The sequence below is a fragment of the Heptranchias perlo genome, chromosome 8, assembly GCF_035084215.1.
Source record: "Heptranchias perlo isolate sHepPer1 chromosome 8, sHepPer1.hap1, whole genome shotgun sequence".
Taxonomy (NCBI): Eukaryota; Metazoa; Chordata; class Chondrichthyes; order Hexanchiformes; family Hexanchidae; genus Heptranchias; species Heptranchias perlo.
The window spans coordinates 78,663,837-78,688,569 of record NC_090332.1 but is presented as its reverse complement, the minus strand read 5'-3'; the positions used below and the strand labels follow the sequence as shown (position 1 = coordinate 78,688,569).

The 24,733-nt window shown below is 40.1% G+C and overlaps 1 protein-coding gene across 5 annotated transcripts in view; it reads left to right on the top strand.

The window, feature by feature from the left end:
• ralgapa2 (Ral GTPase activating protein catalytic subunit alpha 2) overlaps window positions 1-24,733 on the top strand; it is a 483,733-nt gene that overhangs the window by 144,894 nt on the left and 314,106 nt on the right. For all 5 annotated transcript variants that reach the window (XM_067989407.1, XM_067989404.1, XM_067989406.1 and 2 more), the window contains exons 11-16: window positions 11,655-11,834; window positions 13,857-13,991; window positions 17,194-17,342; window positions 18,512-18,623; window positions 21,517-21,754; window positions 22,243-22,410. In XM_067989407.1, coding sequence (XP_067845508.1) covers window positions 11,655-11,834; window positions 13,857-13,991; window positions 17,194-17,342; window positions 18,512-18,623; window positions 21,517-21,754; window positions 22,243-22,410 — 982 coding nt within the window. The remainder of the gene's footprint in view (window positions 1-11,654; window positions 11,835-13,856; window positions 13,992-17,193; window positions 17,343-18,511; window positions 18,624-21,516; window positions 21,755-22,242; window positions 22,411-24,733) is intronic.

Here is a 24,733-nt window from a genome sequence, read left to right as displayed (position 1 = left end):
GATGGGATCATTTCTTTATCCCGATGTTTGCTATTATGAGAGAAAAATTGCTCTGGTTGCTATGCGTAGTGACAGGATAATGACCAGAGCACGTTGTGAGAGACTGGAGTCACATATAGACCAGACTGGGTAGGGGTGGCAGGTTCCCATCCCTGATGGCTATAGTGAACCAATGGATTTTTACGATAATCAGGCATCTTTCATGTTCGTTATTTTTTGCTGGTGCGAGTCCACAAATTACCAGATTTATTGAATTCAATACGTGGTGGAATTTGAACTCATGACATAGCTAGTCCAGTGTCATAACCACGAGACAAACGTACCCTGATAATGAGCGCAGAATATGGGAATGTAATTGTGTGGTATTTTTGTCTTGCTTAAAATGTGTTGTAAATAAAATACATTCATTGCATTTTGAAGTCTCAGTTCTGAATACTGATTGAATTAAATCAGCATAATAAATAATGCAAACTTCTACATAAATGTGATAAATAATGAAAGGGTTTCTTCATGTGTCATTAGCTCATCACAGCTGGGTTCTAAATGATCTAAATTATTTATTTCAACACTGTTTTCACCAATATGTTTGTTTGGTTTTAATCTGTGATACTGTTAATAGAACGGTAGTTTTCATGACCATAGAACTGCTACTTCACAAATTTGAAAATCTATCTCTGCTTTGTCATGTAAAAATCATTTAAATGTTTACAGGCCACAGTGTTACAGAACGTATAAAACTATTCAAGGTTCCATTGGGTTAGACACACGGGATATTTATTTCAACATGACATCCATAAAAACTGGGTAACTCCGTTACAGGGAAAATGTTCTATTCCTAATTAAAGTGATAAGATAAAAATAAAATTTGGGAAACTTCAGAAATCACAATCCCTGGCAATAATTATTGATGGTTTAAATGACTCAGTGTAGGGTATGGTTTTCAGTAACTACTTTCAAGAAGCTGAAACAGCCTGCAAGCAATGAAAATACTCCTAGTATAAGTTGTAGGGCTAGCTTACGCTTGAACTTGCTGGTCCTTTGTTTGCTTAGTTTTATAAGTTGTCCAGTCCATTAGATGGAGTGTTATTATGTAAAGAAAGAATTCCATTTCTTGGGGTGAGTGGTTTGATAACTGACACTATCTATCATATTTGTCTCCACCTTCTTCTGTAATATATATGTATTAGGTGACATCAAGGCAGCATTTGACTGAGTGTGGCATCAAGGAGCCCTAGTAAAATTGAAGTCAATGGGAATCAGGGGGAAAGCTCTCCAGTGGCTGGAGTCATACCTAGCACAAAGGAAAGATGGTAGTGGTTGTTGGAGGCTAATCATCTCAGCCCCAGGATATTGCTGCAGGAGTTCCTCAGGGCAGTGTCCTAGGCCCAACCATCTTCAGCTGCTTCATCAATGACCTTCCCTCCATCATAAGGTCAGAAATGGGGATGTTCGCTGATGATTGCATAGTGTTCAGTTCCATCTGCAACCCCTCAGATAATGAAGCAGTCCGTGCCTGCATGCAGCAAGACCTGGACAACATCCAGGCTTGGGCTGATAAATGGCAAGTAACATTCCCGCCAGACAAGTGCCAGGCAATGACCATCTCCAACAAGAGAGAGTCTAACCACCTCCCCTTGACATTCAACGGCATTGCCATTGCCGGATCCCCGACCATCAACATCCTGGGGGGTCACAATTGACCAGAAACTTAACTGGACCAGCCACATAAATGCAGGTCAGAGGCTGGGTATTCTGCGGCGAGTGACTCACCTCCTGATTCCCCAAAGCCTTTCCACCATCTACAAGGCACAAGTCACGAGTACGATGATGCAAATTGCCATATGGGAATACGATGTTGTGGTAATAACGAGACCTGGCTGAAAAAAGGGCAGGATTCGGTACTAAATATTCTTGGATACAAGGTGTTCAGGAAAGAAAGGAGGAAGGTGGCACTATTGATTAAGGAGAATAATGCAGTGCTGGAGAGAGAGGATGCCTTGGAGGGGTTATGGACTGAATCTACTTGGTTAGAGTTAAGGAACAGTAGAGGTGCCATTACTGGGTGTATTCTATAGGCCACCAGTGAGTGGGAAGGATATAGAGGAGCAAATTTGTAGGGAAATTACAGAGAGGTGCAAAAACCATAGAGTAGTGATATCGGGGGATTTCAACTATCCTAATATAGACTGGGATAGTAATAATATAAGGGGCAAAGAAGGGGAGGAATTTTTGAAATGTGTTCAGGATAACTTTCTCGACCAGTACGTTTTTGGCCCAATGAGGAAAGAGGCGTTGCTGGACTTGGCTCTCGGGAATGAGGTGGGCCAAATGGAGCAAGTGTCAGTAGGGGAGCATTTAGGGAGCAGCGATCATACTAGCATAAGGTTTGGAATAGCTATGGAAAAGAAAGACCACTCTAAAGTAAAAATACTCAATTGAATGAGGGCCAATTTCAGTGGGATGAGAACAAATCTGGCCCAGGTAAATTGGAATCAAAGATTGGCAGGCAAAACTATAATTGAACAGTGGGCGGCCTTTAAAGAGGAGATGATTCGGGTACAGACAAGGTACATTTCAATGAGGGAGAAAGGTAGGGCAACTAAAGCCAGAGCTCCCTGGATGACAAAGGAGATAGAGAGTAGGATGAAGCAGAAAAAAATGGCGTATGACAGGTGAGAACCAGGCAGAAAGTTCAGAGGGGAAGTGAGAAAGGAAATAAGAGGGGCTAAGAGAGAGTATGAGAATAGACTAGTGGCCAACATAAAAGGGAATCCAAAAGTCTTCTGCAGACATGTTAACAGTAAACGGGTAGTAAGAGGAGGGGTGGGGCCGATTAGGGACCATAAAGGAGATCTACTCATGGAGGCAGTGGGCATGGTTGAGGTACTAAATGAGTACTTTGCATTGGTCTTTACCAGGGAAGAAGATGCTGCCAGAGTCTCGGTAAAGGAAGACATAGTTAAGACACTGGATGGGCTAAAATTTGAGAAAGAAGTACCAGAAAGGCTAGCTGTATTTAAAATAGATAAGTCACCTGGTTCGGATGGGATGCACCCTAGAATGCTGAGGGGAGTAAGGGGGGAAATTGCGGAGGTACTTGCCATAATCTTCCAAACATCCTTAGATTATGGGGGTGGTGCCAGAGGACTGGAGAATTGCGAATGTTACACCCTTGTTCAAAAAAGGGTGTAAGGATAAACGCAGCAACTACAGGCCAGTCAGTTTAACCTTGGTGGTGGGGAAACTTTTGGAAACGATAATCCGGGACAGAATTAACAGTCACTTGGACGAGTGTGGATTGATTAGGGAAAGCCAGCACGGATTTGTTAAAGGCAAATCGTGTTTAACCAACTTGCTAAGAATTTTTTGATGAGGTAACAAGAGAGGCTGGATGAAGGCAATGCAGTTGATGTGGTGTATATGGATTTTCAAAAAGCGTTTGATAAAGTGCCACATGGTAGGCTTGCTATTAAGATTGCGGCCCATGGAATAAAGGGGGCAATAGCAACATGGATACAGAATTGGCTAAATGACAGGAAACAGAGAGTAGTGGTGAGCAGTTGTTTTTCGGACTGGAGGAAGGTGTGCAGTGGTGTTCTCCAGGGGTCGGTGCTGGGACCACTACTTTTCTTGATTATATTAATGACTTGGATTTGGGAGTACAGGGCACAATTTCAAAATTTGCAGATGACACAAAACTTGGAAGGGTAGTGAACAGTGAGGAGGATAGTGATAGACTTCAAGAGGATATAGACACTCTGATGGCATGGTGGACATGTGGCGGATGAAATTTAAGATGGAAAAATGCGACGTGATGCATTTCGGTAGGAAAAATTAGGATAGACAATGTAAACTAGAGTGCACAGCTCTAAAAGGGGTAGAAGAACAGAGGGATCTGGGGGTATATTTGCACAAATCATTGAAGGTGGCAGGGCAGGTTGAGAAAGTGGCTAAAAACGCATAAGGGGTCCTGGGCTTTATAAATAGAGGCATAGAGTACAAAAGCAAGGAAATGATGATGAACCTTTATAAAACACTGGTTCGGCCACAACTGGAGTATTCTGTCCAGTTCTGGGCACCGCACTTTGGGAAAGATGTGAAGGCCTTAGAGAGAGTGCAGAGGAGATTTACTAGAATGATTCCAGGGATGAGGGACTTAAATTACGTGGATAGACTGGAGAAGCTGGTATTGTTCTCCTTGGAACAGAGAAGGTTGAGAGGAGATTTGATAGAGGTATTCAAAATCTTGAAGGGTCTAGACAGAGTAGATAGAGAGAAACTGTTTCCATTGGCGGAAGGGTCAAGAACCAGAGGGCATAGTTTTAAGGTGATTGGCAAAAGAACCAAAGGTGATATGAGGAAAAACTTTTTTATACAGTGAGTGGTTAGGATCTGGAATGCACTGCCCAAGGGAGTGATGGAGGCAGATTCAATCATGGCCTTCAAAAGGGAACTGGATATGTACTTGAAACGAAAAAATGTACAGATCTATGAGGATAGGGCGGGGCAATGGGACTAGCTGGATTGCTCGTGCGTAGAGCCGCCCCGGATTCGATGGGCTGAATGGCCTCGTTCCATGCTGTAACCTTTCTATGATTCTACTCTCCACTTGCCTGGATGAGTGCAGCTCCAACAACACTTAAGAAGCTAGACACCATCCAGGACAAAGTAGCCTGATTGATTGGCACCCCATCCACCACCGTAAACATTCACTCCCCCATCCACCAGCGCACCGTGGCAGTAGTGTGTACTATCTACACAATGCACTGCAGCAACTCGCCAAGGCTTCTTTGACAGCACCTCCCAAACCACCTAGAAGGCAAGGGCAGCAGGCACATGGGAACACCACCACCTGCACGTTCCCCTCCAAGTCGCACGCTATCCCGACTTGGAAATATATCACCGTTCCTTCATCGTCGCTGGGTCAAAATCCTGGAACTCCCTACCTAACAGCGCCGTGGGAGTACCTTCACCACATGGACTGCAGCGGTTCAAGAAGGCGGCTCACCACCACCTTCTCGAGGGCAATTAGGGATAGGCAATAAATGTTGGCCTTGCCAGTGACGCCCACATCCTATGAATGAATTAAAAAAAACACAGGATTACAGTAAGATCAGAAGACCTGTACTACAATACAAATGGGCAACTCATAGATTTCCCAAACCCTAATATTTACTGAAGCAGTATTGCTGGAGCATACGATTGTTAATACTTTGTTTTAAATAATGTGTACAAAAGAATGTAGGGTGGTAACATTCTCTGGGATCAAACGCTACAGGCAGTAGAAGTAATGTGCAATGTTTTGCTGCCTACTATGTTGACTTTCCTGGAGTGGAGTAGGCCACCCTCATGAAACCCACTAGTCAGCATGGCTTTGGATTGTACTGAGTGCAGGCACAAGGAATGGATTTTGTCAGTATCCAATGGACGGGATTACAATATAGTGTGGAGGACCTTTAAGAACGCTGACTGGGCCCTTTGCGGCTGAGCTTTCTTGAGAATTTCCACTATTCTGTCAGCTTTTCGAGCAACCATTGCTGTTTGTTCATACTGCCACAGATCAGATGTGATTACTAAGCTGAAGATCTGAATGCTAGTAATTCAGAAGAATTTGCACCCCTTGTAAAGGTGAGCAAGTAATATTTTGGTCAATCTTTACAATCATTGACTTGGGACGTCTTAGGACTGAACATGCCATGTTCACCTATTCAGTTCTGTCTGGATATAGTGATATGGGAGTTGGTTATTATTCAGGTGGGGAGGTAACCACTCCGTAGAGGGTGGTATTATCAATAAAGAGAACAATGTCACCTTTGATGGTACCCATTAGGTCAGTGATGAAGATGAGAAACATAATTGGATTAAGCATACTTTTGTTAAGGACCCCTGGTCTTGTGATGCGATGACAAACAGCCATTTATCATGTCCTGATATTTGTGCTTCAGAGGAAGTCTTGCATACAATGTTATTCATTAGATGTGAGGCAAGAGACTGGCTTTTCAATAAGGCCGAGATGCTATACATTGACCAGCGTTTTTGAAATGTTATGGGCCACTGCTGAAACTTTGTGCTCAGTATAGAGAGACTTTTTCCATTTCAGGACGAGATTGAGACTGCTGCAAATTAGCTAAATTCCTCCGAATCCTTTGATCCCTCCTTGTGGGATACGTTTTCCATTCAGATGGAGCAACATCTTTTGGCAGGAATGATTGAAATAGATGAGCTGCGATGAACTAGTTTGACAAATAAGATAGCTTTTCCAGGATTAAACTTTGAAACATGTTTAACTGCTTCTGTCTTGCATTGTTCTCTCTGTTTGTTGATCACGGGCTGGAAAGAAAAATTCTTTGAGGTTACTAAACACGTAATATTTTTCAGCTAACATTTGGACATAGTTGACCTAGTGAGGTGCACGTTTATATTTTAATAATAAGTCAAAATATGAGACATTAATTGATTACACAATAATATTGCACCATATTAAATGCTTTGTTCTGCATCTAATATGTAACGAAATCTGAAACTCCAATTCCGGACATTAATTCTTTTTGCTCGTGCAATTCAAAGTATTTTATCCAAGTATATGTATGTTGATTGTGAGTCTGGTCTGAATCAAATAACAAGCCTGACTAAGAGTGCAGGACAGCCCTGAAAATTCAGCGACAATCCTGAAAATTTGTGGCATTTACCAAAATACAGGAACAATGAAACAAAATGTTTTCAGAGGTTTCCAAGATTGAGTACGAGGTATAAAGTGTGTGAATCTTAAAGGATCACGAAGGACTTCATTTAAATGGAATTGCAGCACCCTCTAGTGGAGCAGTCACGCTGAAACTTTGTGCTTGGTCTGACAGAATGTGATGTATAAAAGTTCCTGTGTGCAAATAATTTTGAGGGTCCCAAATTAAATGTCTTTATTGTAACTGAACAAAATCTAGATCCTGAATAACCTCAGATTATAACTTAAAATTGGTGAGCTAAAGTTGGCTTTACTGATGGGAAAAGAAATGTGATATACTTGACGCAAGAATTCAGGCTCAACAAACCTATTGAACTTGACAATGCAATATATCCTTTTCCTACTCCTACCAATGTCTTTAACCTCTTCCATTTTTGTAAGTGCCTCGTTGCCCTACAGACTTCTAGATCTAGCCCTGTTCTCAATCCACCTTCTCCATTCCACATAAAATCACAGAATGGTCCTGAGCCTAGTTTTAATCCTGGCTCCATTGCGAACTTCTCTTCCAAGCGTCCCTGGTCTTTGGCCAAAATGTAAATTCATTCCTACTTCAAAGTAGCACAATTGTTGCAGCGTTTTCCAAGAAGTGCCGTCAGTTTTAAAACTAAGTACTAGACAATAGATCATCAAATAATTAAAATAATTGACATGGATGGTTTGACCAGATATTTGCTTGAGCTCTAAAAGCTTGTAGTTTAATCTATCAAAAATTGTAGCAATTAAAATGTAATGGTATGTAATTAGGCTAATTGTTCTATTATTTTGGTGTATGAAGCTAATTAAGTAGTTCTTGTGCAAAATTCCATTTTTATTCAAGGATTGGAGTTTTCCAATTAATATCAAATGTATATACTAATAAACTATATTACATAATGAAAATCTTAATTTTATTTGTTAATTGAAAGAATATTTGAAGGTATGTTGCTAAATTGTTAAACTCTAGTAAGATCTAGATTTTACCTCGAGCACAAGTTTGTCTATATTTGGAATGTCTAGGAGTTGAGTGAAACTTATTAGGGAAGGGAGAGAAAGGAAAAAGTCCCTTTCTGAATTCACACGTGAGGAAGGCCATTTGGCCCATCTTAGCTGACTTACCCAGAAAGACCCTACAGTCCTTTCATCACAGCATCCAACTATTTCTTAAATGATTCCAAGGCTTTTGCCTCCAATACCCTACCGGAAAAGTCCATTCCTTTTATCAATCAGTCTGTGAAGAAGAGCTTCCTGACATCAACCGTAAATTTGCCTGCTATTAGTTTTAATTTGTAACCCATTACCTACTGTCACGGTTTGGTTTGAAGTAGTGTTTCGGAACTATCTACTCTAAACCTTTTACTATCTGATGTATAGATGTCTAACCAGTGTAATTAATTTTGTAACATTCCATCTTAAACCTCTCTAACCTCCCAGGTATCTCTGACGTATAGGGATACTCCACCTCCTTTCCCCTCCATTTTTCCTGACATGCTAGGTACTTGTAGATTTAATTTATTACCATCCTCTGGGTCACCAAGTTGATGAAGTACACATTTTTATGTAACAAAGAAGCAACATTTACTGGATCTTTAGAGATATCTGCAGTTTTTCGGAGAGAAGGGATAAGAGTGGGAGAACAGAGTGTGGACTCAATTCATTTGTGGGAAAGTACAAGTATATGCCAGAAATAATTGTGAATCAAGAGGTGAAAGGGAGGGAGGAACTTAAGACATTTATAATCACCAGGGAAAGGGTTTTGAAAAAAATATTGGAACTAAAAGCTGACAGGTCCCCAGGTCCTGACTGACTTCATCCTGGAGTCTTAAAAGAAGTGGCTGCAGGGATAGTAGATGCATTCGTATTAATTTTCCAAAATTCCTTAGATTCTGGAAGGGTCCCATCAGATTGGAAAATAGCGAATGTAATTCCTCTGTTCAAGAAAGGAGGGAGACAGAAAGCAGGAAGCTACAGGCCAGTTAGCTTAACATCTGTCATAGGGAAAATGCTAGAAACTATTATTAAGGAGGTTATAGCAGGGCACTTCGAAAATCTCAATGCAATCAGGCAGAGTCAACACGGCTTTGTGAAAGGGAAATCGTGTTTGACTAATTTATTAGAGTTCTTTGAAGAAGTAACAAACAACGTGGATAAAGGGGATCCTGTGGATGTGGCGTACTTGGATTTCCAGAAGGCTTTTGACAAGATGCCACATCAAAGGCTACTACACAAAATAAGAGCTCATGGCATAGGGGGTAACATATTAGCATGGATAAAGGATTGGTTAGCTAACAGGAAACAGAGAGTAGTCATTTTCAGGTTGGCAAGATGTAACGAGTGGAGTGCCACAGGGATCAGTGCTGGGGCCTCAACCATTTACAATCTATATCAATGACTTGGATGAAGGGACTGAATGTATGGTTGCTAAATTTGCTGATGACACCAAGGTAGGTAGGAAAGTAAGTTGTGAAGAGGACATAAGGAGTCTGCAAAGGGATATAGATAGATTAAGTGAGTGGGCAAAAATTTGGCAGATGGAGTATAATGTGGGAAAATGTGAACTTGTCCACTTTAGCAGGAGGAATAGAAAAGCAGTTTATTATTTAAATGGAGAGATTTTGCAGAATTCTGAGGTACAGAGGGATCTGGGTGTCCTAGTACCTGAATCACAAAAAGTTATATGCAGCTACAGCAAGTGATTAGGAAGGCAAATGGAATGTTGTCATTTATTACAAGGGGAATGGAATATAAAAGTAGAGATGTTTTGCTACAGTTGTACAGGGCATTGGTGAGACCACATCTAGACTACCGTGTGCAGTTTTAATCTCCTTATTTAAGAAAGGACATAATTGCTTTGGAGGCGGTGCAGAGAAGGTTCACTCGACTGATTCCTGAGTTGAGGGGGTTATCTTTTGAGGAAAGGTTGGACAAGTTGGGCCTGTATACATTGGCATTTAGAAGACTGAAAGGTGATCTTATTGAAACATATAAGATCCTGAGGGGACTAGAAGGGGTAGATGCTGAGGGGATGTTTCCCCTTGTGGGAGAGACTAGAACTAGGGGCCACAGCTTAAAAATAAGGGGTCTCCCGTTTAAGACGGAGAAGAGGAGAATTTTTTTCTCTGAGGATCGTGAGTCTGTGGAACTCCCTTCCCCAGAGAGCGGTGGAGGCAGGGTCATTGAATATTTTTAAGGCTGTGTTAGATAGATTCCTGATTAACAAGGGAATCAAAGGTTATAGTAGGTAGACGGGACAGTAGGGTTGAGGTCACAATCAGATCAGCCATGATTTTATCAAATGGCAGAGCAGGCTCGAGAGGCCGAATGGCTTCCTACTCTTAATTCGTATGTTCGTAAGTGTCAATGTGTCTTTTTCATATATCTGCATCAGGATTGGTTGATTCAAGAATGACCCAGTAATATCCTGATACAGTGAAATTGGGTTGTAATGGTTGATTTGAGTACCCCCTTCATTTGATCATTATATGTGAATTCCTATGCTTCTGTGCACTGGAGTATGGTGCTAATTAGACAGCGGAACAGAACTGATGTTTTGGGTTTTATTTCCAGAAATATTAATGCAGTGCTAAATACAGCAAATGGCATAAATATATTTTAAAAATGCCAAAGTATTAGCAGTACAGAAAAAATGTGAAATAAAATCAAAATGTTAGAAACACATAGCAGGTAGGTTAACATTTGTAAAGAGAATAAACAGGTTTCAACGTTTCGGGTGTGTACCTTTTATCAGAAAAAAAGCATAACTTTCCTCTGTTATTTATAGAGCGTAGGGCATACTATGTCCAGCACAAGAATGTGTTCTCAATGTTCAGGTCTTTCCCATTATGTTTACATTTTTGATCTGGACTCTGGTTTTCATGATCTTACCTTTGTTTATTATCAGGTGTGGACTGTGACATTTTCAAGTGTTTCACTAGATCTTTTTGGCTGGCTTGGGACATTGTTTCAAATCACTTTGTATTGCAAAGATAGAACAGAGCTTGTTCCCTCAGGCATTTCAAATGATCTAGTGCTCAGAGAGAAGAAAATTAAAACTGAGGCTGCTTTTATATCCAAGGCAGCTCAATCCAGTTTGAATTGCCTTTAATAAGCATTCCTCCTTTCTATGAAATTCCTTCCAGACTGTGAAATATCAAAAAAAAATCACTTCAGAATTGAACCTTATAACGAAGTGGCTGTCAATTATTACAACCAACGGACTGCAGCGGTTCAAGAAGGCGGCTCACCACCACCTTCTCAAGGGCAATTAGGGATGGGCAATAAATGCTGGCCTCACCAGCGACGCCCACATCCCATGAACTAAGAAAAAAAACAACTGCAAACTCTAGCATAAATGGGAAATGGTTTAGGAAAGTGAATTTTGATCTATAAAGCTGATTGGTTATAGTGACCAATCATGAAAAGTGAATTACACTGTGTGTGAAAATTTTTCCCAAGTTCCAATTTCACCCATACATAGTCAAGTAATGCTTGTCCTGACTTGTCTTACCACTGCTTGATTCCTCTAGAGATCGGAAGACAAATCTAATGAGTTGAATTGTTGAAAGTAATGGATATTGTAGCACAATGCCACTATATAACCATTGCTGTTTACATGGTGACCACCATCCCCGCCCCCCCCGACTATTCAGTGTCACCCAGCATACATTATCCTTCATACTTCTTCCCATAGTTCAGATTAGTTTGAAGGAATTTCTGATGTCACAGAACATTATTTCAAGAACAAATGCTTTGAATTTCTCAATTAGTAAAATAAATGGAAAGATCGCAGTCAGAGATTCTATTCATCAGTTTCCAATTTAAAATATCTTTAAACGAAGGTTTACTTCTTAGTAACTGCCCTGTTAAATGTAAATATACCTAGCCAGAGGTGGTAGTTTGTTAGTGCAACTTGCATATCCATATTGTCTCTTATTTTTAGGGTTTTCTGCTACCATCTTGTGAAGCATCAGCAATAAAAAAAATAGTAAAGGTTTATCGGAAATGGATTTTGCAAGAAAACAAGCCTTCATTTATGGCAGAGCCAGAAAAGATGGAGGCTGAAGAAGATGTAATTGACCATCCAGAGCATCTTTCTATAACACTGACCAATAACAAAGAGGTAAACAAATCATATCTTTGCTATTTGTATCAGTAAACAATGTGACCTAATTCATGAACTTAAACTGTTTAATGTTCAATCATCTGAATGTTCTGTTAAAATATATACAAGGTCTTCCGATGTGGCATGGGTTTAATTTTCAGCATATATTAAGAATAAGAAATACGTATTGTAGCAATTAGCCATTTTTTCTATTTTGCATGGTCATTTATGTTTTCTTGGCTAATAGACAAAACAAGTATTCAAAACTGACTGTTGATTTCTTGGCCTGCATATACTCTTCAAACCTCCTGTCTCCTCAGGGGTTTGCATTCAATCCAAGTATAAAGTGATGGGCTAAAAGTCTTTCTAGAGCAGCCACAAGATTTTCTGTTGAGTGAAACTGATCAATTCATATAGGCGCAGCAGTGGATATGCGTCTGAGATTGGGGTCTCATGCAGGGAACTTACTCTGCACTTTGTCGTGTTGTACCTGACCTATGAGTGCTTGATGCTGAAAGTGGCTATCAGTAGTGGAAAAGTGCTAACATCTCTTGTAAGCCGCCTTCCTCCCAGAAAAACCCTGTTAGAAAGCACCCTCCATGCCAAATATTCAGTTTGAAATTGTGATTTTCATAAGTGTGAGATCGAACAGTACTATATATGTAGAGCCAGTTCTGTTTGTGTGTCCATTAAGGATACATTGTTTGATTATATTTCTAAGAATTTTACTGAATTGTGCATTAAGAATGTCATTTTATAGAATGTGTCATGTGTCTCTATTCTGTTCTTGTACACCATCTTTTAATATTTATTCAGAACATAATTTTCCTAAAATAACATGAAATTTGATTGATTTATAAAACCTCTTCATATATACTCCCATTCACCAACAGTGTAAGCAGAGGTGCAAGAACTTCTGAATCTTGCAGCATAATTTTTACATTAATTCTCCTATTACTTTGAAAGGGAGAGGAAATAGTAATGTAAGACCCCTCCATATGACTTAATTGGATTTCTAAAATTATAATTTCTCTCAGATAAAAACATTATTTTATTAAAAATTGCAAATCTGAATGCATAAATTAACCAGGGTAAATTATTAAAAGCATTAACAGAAGTGTCTTTCTTTGAAGGAAGGAAACTTTGCATTTAATCTGTATATCTATCCCAAAGCACCTCAGTCTAACTTTTTTTTCTGAGTTTTATTGTTTCCTTATAATCCTTTCTTGCCTCTATGGAAATGTCATTCCAAGAATGAATAATATGGGACATGAAATTAAATTAAATTTCAGAGTTATGTCCTATTCACCTTTGGGGGAGTGGGGAGGGGGGAGGGGGTAGGTGGTAAGTAGAAACTTCTAGAATATTTCTTCAGGAAATTAAGTGTGTGGGGATAGAATCGATGGTAGAAGATCAAATGGCCTGTTCTTTTTCCATGCATTATGTTCTAAGTAAGTTATTCTATGTGAAGTGCTTTGGGGTGCTTGAGAGGTATAATAAACAATGATATAAACGCAATTTTTTTCATCTAGTTCAGCTTCAAGTTAAATGATTTTGCCTGAATCAATCTGTGTTTGTATATCTTCAGTAGGTTTGCTTTGTGTGTGTGCGTCCTCTGTTGTCCTCTTCCTGTCTCTTTGGCATGCATGGCGCTTATGTCTGGTGTGTGCATCTCGTAAGAAATAAAAACAAAGTGGATACTTGATAAAAGGAAAGAAAATAGCAATTACAGGAGAATGGCTTAATGCCTTACTGTACATCACAGAAATCTGACTCATCGATGGTATTCTAGGCAAATCTCCAGATTTGGCTGTGGGGATTGTACATATTTATTCGTACATAATCCATCTACACAAGTTTGCAGTTCATTGCATGGTATAGTGACGGCTGATAATTTCTAGAATGATAAAGGTTTTGCCTTATTTCAGACAATGCTGATAGACTGGTTAGAAGAAAGGAAAGGAGGTTTGTTCTATTCGCAGGGTTGTGCATCTTAGTATTAATGTTATGTAAAATTAATTTTATTTTTTGGTTTTAAAGACCGTTCAACAATCGAGGCACAGACGCACATCTAGCTGGGGAAGAACATATTCATTTACAAATGCTATCAACCGGGGCTGTGTCTTTGAAGAGGAAAATGCAAATGTTCAGGCTGGTACTCAATCAACATTGCAAGTGAGTGTGAATCAAGTTCTTTTGTGAGCTGATCTAATTTTTGTTGAAGGGTGACGCTTTTTTTCAGTTTTTTTTTCCTCTCCCTATATAGGTGATCTGCTTCTGGGTTTCTGCTAATATTATTATGAAATTGGTTGCTGGAAAGTGTGGCCTGGAAATTATTCTTCCTCAAATTTTCCCTCCCAACAGAGAAATGTATGGCCTTTGTTAATAGCTCCCAATTGGTGGCACATCCAAAATTGGAATGTCACTGTGGGGGATTTCAGCATGCCCAGTCCTATCATGTAGCATTACAGTGCCCAGTGATTTGCTTTCACACATCATGCAGCCTGCTATGACCTTAATGTGTACAGCCTAACCCTTGACTTCGACAGGGAAAACTCTCTTTTTCCCCCCCCCGCCCCACCCCCCGCCCCGCCCCACCCCACCCCCACCCCATTTTTCCAGCAGAGCTCCAGAATACCTATCTGACATTGCTTTCTACATTCATCTTGACTCATTGCTACCTTCAGTATAACACTTCCAACGCCCTCCGAATGCAGGAACAATTGGGGTTAATTTACCTATAAAGCTTACAGTGGGCGGGTAATCTGGCGAGTGGGGCATCTACGCTGTCCATCTGATGCAATTGGTGGGAGTCTTCATTTGAATGCATTTGGCAAGCTCACCAATTGGGAGGGTAGGAAATTTGGCAAGGCGGCCATTAGTTAAAGGCAGAGCTCTAAACTGCTGCTTCTAGTTATCTGAAAAGTGATAAAGGTGTTTGCTCTAACAAACGTGGCGTCAGTCACTTGCTTAATGCAAGCATAAACTGCAGACTGACTGATGTTGTTGTTATCCCCTGTGGCAGCCTGGAAGGAACCAGAGGCAAAAAAAATGTTGAGGGCTGCAGTGACAACAGCCAACGTAGTGCTAACTGCGAAACTTGCTTTCCGGCCTTGTTGGGCGACACAACTCTGTGACAACCTCCTTATGCACTGTTCCTCCACATCTCTTTCTTTCTTAAATGTTCTGCTGGCTAGTTAGGTGCCTTTTATCCATAAACACAAATTTCCAAGCATGTATTTGTTCTGCACTCTTGAATTTGGTGCTCTGGTGCATGCATGCTTTTATGGGTGTGTTCAGCTGTTTTGCACTCTGATGGTTGTGCTCTCTGATCTTCTGTTGGGTAACAGTGTAGGATATAATACCACTGATTTGTTTTCATGTGAGTAAAAAGCCTGATTTGAGTAGTATTCTACAGGAAGACTTTTCATTGGTTAGTGAATGCTTAAGTGTCACTGGTGTAAGTTTCTATTCATTTTCTGTTTATTGTCTTACAAACAGGTTCTGATTTTGCAATATAATGTACAAAGCTGATATCAAGTTGTGATTTTGCTTACCAATAGTTCCAGTTTGGGTTATTACATCAGGGTGAGGAGAAGCAGTTAAGTTAGCAGCAATTAGCAGGTAGTGGTTGTTGGAGGCCAATCATCTCAGCCCCAGGACATTGCTGCAGGAGTTCCTCAGGGCAGTTTCCTAGGCCCAACTATCTTCAGCTGCTTCATCACTGACCTTCCCTCCATCATAAGGTCAGAAATGGGGATGTTCGCTGATGATTGCACAGTGTTAAGTTCCATTCGCAACCCCTCAGATAATGCAGCAGTCCGTACTCGCATTCAGCAAGACCTGGACAACATCCAGGCGTGGGCTGATAAGTGGCAAGTAACATTTGCATCAGACAAGTGCCAGGCAATAACCATCTCCAACAAGAGAGAGTCTAACCACCACCCCTTGACATTCGATGGCATTACCATCGCCGAATCCCCCACCATCAACATTCTGGGGGTCATCATTGACCAGAAACTTAACTGGACCAGCCATATAAATACTGTGGCTACAAGAGCAGGTCAGAGGCTGGGTATTCTGCGGCAAGTGACTCACTTCCTGACTCCCCAAAGCCTTTCCACCATCTACAAGGCACAAGTCAGGAGTGTGATGGAATGCTCTCCACTTGCCTGGATGAGTGCAGCTCCAACAACACTGAAGAAGCTCGACACCATCCAGGACACAGCAGCCCGCTTGATTGGCACCCCATCCACCACTCTAAACATTCACTTCCTTCACCACTAGTGCACCATGGCTGCAGTGTGTACCATCTACAGGATGCACTGCAGCAACTCGCCAAGGCTTCTTCGACAGCACCTCCCAAACCCGTGACCTCTACTACCTAGAAGGACAAGAGCAGCAGGTACATGGGAACAACACCACCTGCACGTTTCCCTCCAAGTCTCACACTATCCCGAATTGGAAGTATATCACCGTTCCTTCATCGTCGCTGGATCAAAATCCTGGAACTCCCTACCTAACAGCATTGTGGGAGAACCTTCACCACACGGACTGCAGCGGTTCAAGAAGGCAGCTCACCACCACCTTCTCAAGGGCATTTAGGGATGGGCAATAAATGCTGGCCTTGCCAGTGACGCCCACATCTCATGAACAAATAAGAAAAAATCATAGGGTAAAGCATCGGTGTTGGAACACTTTTTCCTCAGCCAAGGATTCCCCTCCACCGTGGTTGACAGGGCCCACGACTGTGTTCATCCCATTTCCCTCCCTTCCGTCCTCACCCCTTCTCCTCCCTTCCAGAACCATGATAAGGTCTCCCCTGTCCTCACCTTCCATTCCACCATCCTTCGCATTCACAGACCTCCACTATTTGTTCTTTTCTTGTCCCCTTTTCCCTAGGTACTTGCTTAAAAGCTGTTTATCACTAGCATCTTCCAGTTCTGACGAAAGGTCATCGACCTGAAATGTTAACTGTTTTTCTCTCCGCAAATGCTGCCTGACCTGCTGAGTATTTCCAGCATTTTCTGTTTTTATTTCAGATTTGCAATAATATTTTGCTTTTGTGTTGTGATCCTGTTTGTTCAAACTGCTGTAGAGACTAATAGATGTTTAGCTATTCGCTTCCAATTATTTAAAATATTCAGGAGGCAAGACACACTGAGGTCATATAAAATAGCTTTGAAAGTAAAACAAGATTTTCTGATAGCGAACCATTGATATTTTGCATTGGCATGCTTGAAGTGAATCAATGCGTAGTATATGGATAACTTTTAGTAGCAATTGTTGAGAGGAATTGATTGTTCCTATAGAAGTCCAGGATACCCCCAGTGGATGCATTTTGACAGTAATATATATATATATAATTTTTTAAAAGGTATTTCTGACAAATTCTGCAAACGTGTTCTTGTTGGAACCCTGCACTGATGTCTCAAAAATCCTAGAGGAGCAGATTGATGTGTGCAAAGCAGTCCTGAGTATCTATAGGCACATGATCATGGAATTAACCATGAGCAGAAAGACATGGTGAGTTTGAGCATCAGGCTGCACTATTTTTATATTTTCTTTATATTTATATCTTTGTAGTTTTGAATGAGTAAACCTGTAGAAACTTTCCTCAGATGTGTGACATCATCATTTTTAATGTAGATTTTAGTTGACTGATGTGGATTTCTATTATGTATTTAAGACCAAAATAAATACTTCACCTTAAACTAATTCTGTCTAATCTGAATTTTGCATGTTTTCTTTTAGAAAAATATGTTATTTTCTCACTTTCTTCTGGCTCCCTGTCTCCAAATTAGGTGGTGTATTTACCTTGTCCTCTGGCAATATTTAAAAATATAATTCCCTTGCCACATGAAGATGCAATGAAATATCCCTCTGATGAAAGTTGCTTGATGTAACTTGCCCATTGGAGTGTTGGAATGTCAGTAGAGGTTTAGGATTGACCCAAGGTCCTTGGCATGGAAGCACAACATTCTACTGCTAGGGTTACTGGACCATTTTATTTTTTTTCCCTGAAATTTGTTGCTGTTCAGGCAGTTGAATTTGAAATGAGATTACTTTGCACAGTACTATAATAGAAGACTTCTCGCTCCCAATGGGAAGCCTCACCCATTGATTATGCATATTGGAAATTCGTTTTCACACTGCAGATGATCTTTTGATCATTTAAATCCATGTTCAGAAAATTATGCATCCCCAGATTTCTGATTTTGTTCATATGCGTTCATGGGACGTGGGTGTCGCTGGCAAGGCCAGCATTTATTGCACACCCCTAATTGCCCTTGAGAAGGTAGTGGTGAGCTGCCTTCTTGAACCGCTGCAGCCCGTGTGGTGAAAGTTCTCCCACAATGCTGTTAGTAAGGGAGTTCCAGGATTTTGACCCAGCGATGATGAAGGAACAGTGATATATTTCCAAGTTGAGATGGTGTCTGACTTGGAGGGGAACGTGCAGGTGGTGTTGTTCCCATGTACCTGCTGCCCGTGTCCTTCTAGGTAGTAGAGGTCGCGGGTTTGGGAGGTGCTGCCGAAGAAGCCTTGGCGAGTTGCTGCAGTGCATCCATATGTGCTGCCAACAGGTGAGGCTCCCCACCAGGAGCAAGAAGTTGAAAACTTAGGCCCAATATGTTGATTTGGATGTGCTTTTTGTATATATTTTGAATAGCTGGATATTTTTAACTTTTATACAGGGAACAACTTTTGCGAGTGTTGCTCAAGATCACTGAAACAATTATGCAAAAGCAACAGGATTTGCACAAACGGGATATTTTTGCAGAACATATGGCTGGACTACTTTTCAGGGTAAAATGTCTAAATATGGAGATAACATTAACGACAATATTGAGTTTTTGCCTAGTTTGGCAGGTATTGGGTTTTAAAAGACGATGGCTCTTGATTGCTTCCAAATCAAGTAGATTGACTGCAGAAGTAGGTAGTTGATATTCTCTGTAGGATTCCTTTAACCCCGGATTCTTTTAAAATTAAATTTTATAAGTATTCAAATCAGAAATTTCCAAATTTGTATGACGACCAATTTGTAATTTAGGTTCTCCTAATTCCCAAAATATTATTTAAACTTCTGCTTATCATAACTTTTATCTTTGCAATTTGTGTTATAACTTGTTAAGAAGATCTGTGTCAGAAACTAGATGAGAAACAGGTCCTTCATGGAGATAACACACTGTAGTGCTAAGACTCTGTTATTGCTTATAATTCAAAATCCGTGGCTCGATAAGGCCATTTCATGAGGGAAGAATTCCATTCAGTTTCAAACAAGCCCATTGTCACCACAACCTCATTGTGGTTAATTGTACTGACACCCTGGCTTTGACTACAATTGGACTCACGGGTGATGACAGCTTCAAATCAGAAGTGAACACTGCGGATGCTGGAAATCTGAAATAAAAACAGAAAATGCTGGAAATACTCAGCAAGTCAGAAAATGAGAAAAGTATGTGGGGAAGCCAAAAATGAAACGAGCTACTTTCTCTGCTTTAAATTGTGAGTTTGGTTTAAAATTGCATCCTTTTCAAACTAATTGAAGATTCTAAGTTTCTGTTTCCTGTAGCTGAATGCAATGAATATTTTTTAAATTACTAATTTAGTTTTCACTGATCTTTGAGGTGCATTACTGCTAATGCAGTGGATGATTACCATAGGTTTTCTCTATAAGCAAACACTAGTTTCACCATAACAGAAGTATTGCTTTATTTTGTTACGTATTAGTGTAACATTTTAACTATAAATAATATCAATGTCAGAATTCATTATAAATGGACTCTACTATATTGTATGTGTGTAGTGTAACAACTCAATTATGTAACAATTTGCATATCTATGATTGATAGTACAAAAGCAAGAGGAGGCTTCAACTGAGGTATCCGTTCCTTTCCCAGATGTTGCATACACTTGATAAAGCCACAGTCAAACATACAATAGAATCTTTCAAATACAATATGTTGACAAAAAAGTTGACATTAAGTTGCTTTTGATTTCAGTTTTTGCTGTACCAGTGGAAATAAAATTGCTACAGAACTTGCTTTCTAACACTGGTCATGATTTCTCTCCTAAATTGTCAAAATTCTGAAAATTGGCCAAAGACCTATAATGGCAGTTTTGTATCTAATCAGTGTGTGCTTAACATACTTTGTAGGCATTTAGTCTTTAAGAACTGAACTAACATTTGACAAAGCAGCTGCCATTTCTAAGTTAGCCTTCAATGACTAAAGCTACTTTTCTACCACCACTTTTGTGTTGATCCAAAGCGATTTCTGCTTCATTTCAACACCAAAGAGGCTTTGAGTCGAAAATGTAGTATAACTGCCTGAATTTGAGCTTAGAGCAGCACACATCAGGAGACATGGGGGAAAATTGCCTCGGACATGAGAGATTTTACCCGAAGAATTCCAGTGCTTTTGCTGCAAATTTTAATTTTTTTGCTGTCCACTTTGTTAAGTTCATTTGCGTATTGTAATTTTTTTTGTATTGATGGATTCTTTTTTAGCTAATCTTTGTATAATGCTTGTAAAGTTTTCCAGAGATTTCAACAATGATTGTGCATGCATAATTATAATTTACTCTAAATTTCTTCATACCTCTGCATATGCATTGTGTTTGCACCATATTCAATATTTAATTTGCATTACATGCAAAACGTTTGCACTATCTTTTCATTTTTAAAAATTTGCCTTTTATCTTCTGCCTTTGTTAGTCTTCATTTATGCACCTGTTTTACCTCTATCCAAAGGCGAATTATGCCCTTAGAAGGTTATGGAGGGATGATGAAGAGACTACTGGTTATATGAAACAAGTACAATATTCAGCTTGTTTTTGCTAGACATAACAGGAACAATCATTTATGTTGTGATTTCTGGAAAGTTTGCAGAGCAGAGATACACAGGGGCAATGCAGCAGTCCTCCATCTGTAATCGACTATTTAAAAGGAATTGTATTAAGTGCTGAGACCACCACACTAAAGTAGAAAAGATTCAAAGGGTTGTGAATATCATAAAGAAATGGATGCAGTTAATGAGCTGTCACACAACTGATAGTATTACTGGCATCCGTTCATTGTGTTCTGCAGTGTCAACAGAAGGGGAATTTGTATAACTCCAGTTTATCCGACTGATGTATGCACGCACAAAAGTCTTAGACCAGTACATGTGGTATGACAGCACCCTGAAAGTGTTGACTCAACTTGTAAACATAAAAAGACTGAAATATCTTGCATTGCTGTGACACGGGAAGGAAGGCAGTCGATTTAGTACTAAATGATTGGATTAAAATTGAGGTCCAAAATGTGTAAATATTTGTAATAAAATTAGACAATAAGCATCACACTATAAAACATTATCCAAAGAAATAAATGAGTAGTGGATTATTATAGCTTGCTAGTATCTTTCTTGTAACTCATTAGAATTTTCCATGTTTATTGCTATTTGTGGTGATGTAGTCTGTATTGTGATTGGGTTACACTGCTCTAGTTTTACCTGGGTACAATCATAATTAAAGTAAGGCCATATTATGATCGTGTACACTATAATTTCTTTGCTGTATGCAGTCCCTGTACCTTTTGTGGTATGTTCTGACTCGAGCCTGAGTGTATTCTCCTCTAACGATGAGAATTCCATTGTAGTCATTCTTAAAAGGATTTGATTATAATATCATGAATCTTTAATATTTTTCTTTTCTATAGACTCTCATTGTCGCTTGGATCCGGGCTAATTTAAGTGTGTATATCTCACGAGAACTATGGGATGAGCTACTGTCTGTACTGTCTTCTCTCACTACCTGGAATGAACTGATCACTGAATGGGCAAAAATTATGGATTCTCTTACTGTGGTGTTGGCAAGATGTGTGTACAGTCTGGATATGAATGATTTACCACTGGACAAGCTGAGTGAGCAAAAGGAAAAGAAACAAAGAGGGAGAGGTGATACAACTTGTTTACATAAGTTATTTGGGAGGCTGTGCTTTTGGGAGATAGAGGAGATGTGGCCCAATTGCCACCATCAGTGTGCTTCATGGACTGTGCTTCTGTGGTTATTAAATGTCCTATTGTATTGCCACAGTGAAAGCCTGTTTTTGATGTCCTTGAATTGCGACGAGAGGACAGAAAGTGTCTGGCAGCAGACCATACAAGATGAGGTTTGCTGCAGTTGCATCTGCCCCACTCAGTCAATCCAGAATGGGGTAAAAATTGAGGTTAAAAAGTGTAATTTTAAATAAATAATTAGTTGTAAGCTTTATTATGAATATGCAAAATTCATAATTCAATGAATTGTAAACCATTTGTAGACTCTTAATGTTCAAGATTGTTGTGTAGGAATATCATATTTATAAATTATCAACATTTGGTTAAATGAATTAACAATATGTAGAATTAAACCTAATATATTTTACGTATCATTAACTTTTAAGGTATATGTCAAGATCTTAATAAGGTAACTGGAGTAGGTAGGTCCTTTTCTCTCAGTTGGAGAAGTCATACTGATGGCACACAAGAACCTATGCGATTTAGAAGTGCGACTACCTCTGGTGCCCCGGGAGTTGAAAAGGCCAGAAATATTGTTCGTCAGAAAGCAACAGGTAAGTTTGCTGAAGGGCTAAATTATTCATGAACTGCATGAGTTTTTGAAAGATGCACCGTATTTTTGTGGTGTGGTGTAAAGTTTTGCATGCTTTTTTGGGTTTTTATATTAAAAACTTTTGGTAATTGTGGATTAGCTATCAAATCTGATTCCAGATGTGAGAGTGTATGGGTTGTTTTCAAAATCAAGACCCATATGCTTGGTTGCTTTTGGCCTCTTTACTCACTTTCCTGTCCTCCACTCAATTTCCTTTGCTCCCTACTAACTGAGTCCTATCTGTTCTTTTTGCCATCTTCCCTGGAGTTCTCATTAGACTCTTTTCCTCCATGAAGCCACCGCTTCCAACCTAGTTCCTTACTTCTGAAGTCCCCACACTTGGCTCCATACTTACTGACATTGCCAACCTCTCTTCATCATGCTTTGCTTCCATCCCTCTCAAAACTGTTGCCATCACCCCTTTCCTTAAAGAGCACATACTCAACTCCTCTGACTTTGTAAATTACCCCTGTATCTCTAGCCTGCCCTTTCTCTCCAAGATCATTGTATGCGTTGTTACCATGCAACTATCTAATCTGGTTTTTGACCAACTCACAGCACCAAGACTACTTTATTCATACTTGGTTCCTTTCTGTTCATTATATACATGCTACCTTTCTGTGACATCATCTGCAAGTGCTTCCACATGTAAACAGGTGATGACCAACTCTTTCCACCACCATCACTGATTCAAGGATTTTGCTGTACTGTCGATTACCAAGCTCAAGTCCTGGGTGAATGGTAACTTCCTGGAGTTCAATCTGGTCAGAGTTGAAACCAACCATCATTTAATGCAGAAAAGTGTGAAGTGATGCATTTTGGATGGAAAAACGAGGACAGGCAATATAAATTAATGGTACAGTTTTAAAGGGGATGCAGGAACAGAGAGACCTGGAAGTTCACATACACATATCTTTGAAGGTGGCAGGACAAGTTGATACGGCTGTTAAAAAAGCATATGGGATCCTTGGCTTTATAAATAGAGGCATAGAGTACAAAAGCAAGGAAGTTACAGTAAACCTTTATAAATCACTGGTTAGGCCTCAGCTAGAGTATTGTGTTCAATTCTGGGCACCACACTTTTGGATAGATGTTAAGGCCCTGGAGAGGGTGCAGAGAACATTTATCAGAATGGTACCAGGAATGAGGGACTTCAATTATGTGGAGAGACGAGAGAAGCTGGGATTGTTCTCTTTAGAACAGCAAGGTTAAGTGGAGATTTAATAGAGGTGTTCAAAATTATGAGGGGTTTTGATAGAATAAATAGGGAGAAACTGTTCCCACTGGCAAGAGGGACAGTAACCAGAGAACACAGATTTAAGATAATTGGCAAAAAATCCAGGGGGAAATGAGAAGTTTTTTACGCAGCAGATTATTATGACCTGGAATACACTACGTCAAAGGGTGGTGGAAGCAGATTCAATAGTAACTTTCAAAAGGGAATTGGATATATACTTGACGAGGAGAAAGTCACAGGGCTATGGGGAAAGAACATGGGAGTGGGACTAATTGGATAGCTCTTTCAAAGAGCCGGCACAGACATAATGGGCCAAATGGCCTCCTTTTTTGCTGTATGATTCTATCCCAGTCAGCTCTTGCCAACATTTATGTGGTGCAGGCTCCATCAGCTGCCTTTGCAGCTTGTTCGGACTGAATCTGGTGGTGTACAACTTCAGCGTTCTGTTCAACTCTAGGTTGTGCATTCTATCCCATGTATTGTGCATCAAGAAGAACACCTTTTTCCATTTTCTAAATATCACCCGCTTGTGCTCTTATTTCACGTTCGTGTTGCTGGAACTCTAAACATGGTTTCATCACTATGGGGATACACTTCGAAAATGTTCTCCTTGCTTTCCTTCCAGCTTCCACTCCTCACAACCTTCAGCTCATTCGGAACACTGTCCTCCATCACACACACATCCATCATTCCCATCCTCACCCGTTTCTTGCGGCCCAACAATCCTCACCATTAATTTCAATTCTCTCTCAGGCTTCTCCCATCATATTAGTGTAATTTTCTCCAGCCATATGTCCACTCTGCAGGCTCTATTACTTTGACTCCAGATTACTGCTTGTTCCATAACCTCTCGAATTCACCATTTAAAGGCTGCTCTTTTGGCCATGGCGGCTTGTCCTCTAGAACAGTCTTCCAAAAGCATTTGGCCTTGCTACCTCCTTTTGCCTTCATAGCCCCCTAAAAAGTTATTTCTTCAACTCTTCTTACGGCCTTTTTCTTTCTTCCCCCTGCCCCCCACCCCTTAGAAATTTTCTATACTTCCTGCATT